The 1,789-nt window shown below is 48.6% G+C and overlaps 1 protein-coding gene across 1 annotated transcript; it reads right to left on the bottom strand.

Moving 5' to 3' along the window:
- Window positions 1,107-1,526, bottom strand: LOC109233830 (RNA-directed DNA polymerase homolog; the record flags this gene model as incomplete). Its single annotated transcript, XM_019399687.1, has 1 exon — window positions 1,107-1,526. A coding segment is annotated over exon 1 (420 nt), but the record flags the coding sequence as incomplete, so codon positions are not given.

Here is a 1,789-nt window from a genome sequence, read left to right as displayed (position 1 = left end):
CAGTTGAGACACCGAGCTACATAACTCACTATATCTTTCTTCATTCTTTTCCACCAGTAGTGCTGCCTCAAATCCTGATACATCTTCGCGGCACCCGGATGAATGGAATACCGCGAGCTGTAGGCCTCCTTTAATATCAACTCCCGAAGCCCATCCATATTGGGCACGCAAATCCGGCCCTGCATCCTCATCACGCCATCATCATCAATAGTCACATCTCTGGCGTCATCGTGCTGAACCCTGTCCTTAAGGACAAGCAAATGTGGATCATCATACTGGTGCTCTCTGATGCGGTCATACAAGGAAGACCGAGAAGCTACACAAGCCAACACCCGACTAGGCTCCGAAATATCTAACCTCACCATCCGATTGGCCAAAGCCTGAACATCAACTGCAAAGGGCCTCTCCCCAACTGGAATGTACGCCAAGCTACCCATACTGACCGCCTTCCGGCTTAACGCATCGGCCACTACGTTGGCCTTCCCCGGATGATACAAAATGGTAATATCATAGTCCTTGAGTAACTCCAGCCACCTCCGCTGCCTCAAATTAAGATCCTTCTGTTTGAACAAATGCTGAAGACTGCGATGATCGGTATATACCTCACAAGATACGCCATACAAGTAGTGCCTCCAAATCTTCAACGCATGAACTATAGCAGCTAACTCCAAATCATGTACGGGGTAGTTCTGCTCATGATGCTTCAACTGACGAGAAGCATATGCAATAACTCTACCCTCCTGCATCAACACACATCCGATCCCAACTCTCGAAGCATCACAATACACCGTGTAAGAACCTGAGACTGATGGCAAAACTAACACTGGAGCTGTGGTCAAAGCTGTCTTGAGCCTCTGAAAGCTCTCCTCGCACTCGTCTGACCATTCGAATGGTGCACCCTTCTGCGTCAACTTAGTCAAGGGCGAAGCAATAGAGGAAAAACCCTGGACGAACCGGCGATAATAACCTGCCAAACCGAGGAAACTTCGAATCTCCGTGACTGAGGACGGACTGGGCCAACTCTGCACCGCCTCTACCTTCTTTGGATCAACTTGAATACCATCACTGGACACCACGTGTCCCAGAAAAGCTACAGACCCAAGCCAAAACTCACATTTGGAGAACTTTGCATAAAGCTTCTCCTCCCTCAACCTTTGTAACACCACTCTCAAGTGCTGAGCATGCTCCTCCTGGCTACGCGAGTACACTAGGATATCATCAATAAAAACGATAACAAATGAATCCAGATACGGACGAAACACGCTGTTCATCAAGTGCATGAACGCGGCTGGGGCATTAGTCAGCCCAAAAGACATAACCAGGAACTCATAGTGCCCATATCTAGTCCTGAAGGCAGTCTTCATAATATCTGAATCCCTGATCTTCAGCTGGCGATAGCCTGAACGGAGATCAATCTTCGAGAATACCCTTGCCCCCTGGAGATGGTTAAACAAATCGTCAATACGAGGTAGTGGGTACTTGTTCTTCACTGTCACCTTGTTCAACTGTCTGTAATCAATGCACATCCTCATTGTGCCATCTTTCTTCTTTACAAATAGAACCGGTGCACCCCACGGTGACACACTAGGACGAATAAACCCCTTATCTAGGAGTTCCTGAAGCTGATCCTTTAGTTCTTTCAACTCTGCTGGTGCCATGCGGTACGAAGGAATAGAGATGGGCTTAGTGCCCGGCACCAGATCAATACCAAAAATCAATGTCCCTGTCCGGTGGCATGCCCGACAGGTCTGCTGGAAACACATCAGGGAAGTCCCGTCACGACGGGGAC

Source organism: Nicotiana attenuata, chromosome 10 (assembly GCF_001879085.1).
Source record: "Nicotiana attenuata strain UT chromosome 10, NIATTr2, whole genome shotgun sequence".
In the NCBI taxonomy this organism is placed as follows: Eukaryota; Viridiplantae; Streptophyta; class Magnoliopsida; order Solanales; family Solanaceae; genus Nicotiana; species Nicotiana attenuata.
Note: the sequence above shows the minus strand (reverse complement) of the source record. Positions and strands in the feature narration are given on the sequence as shown.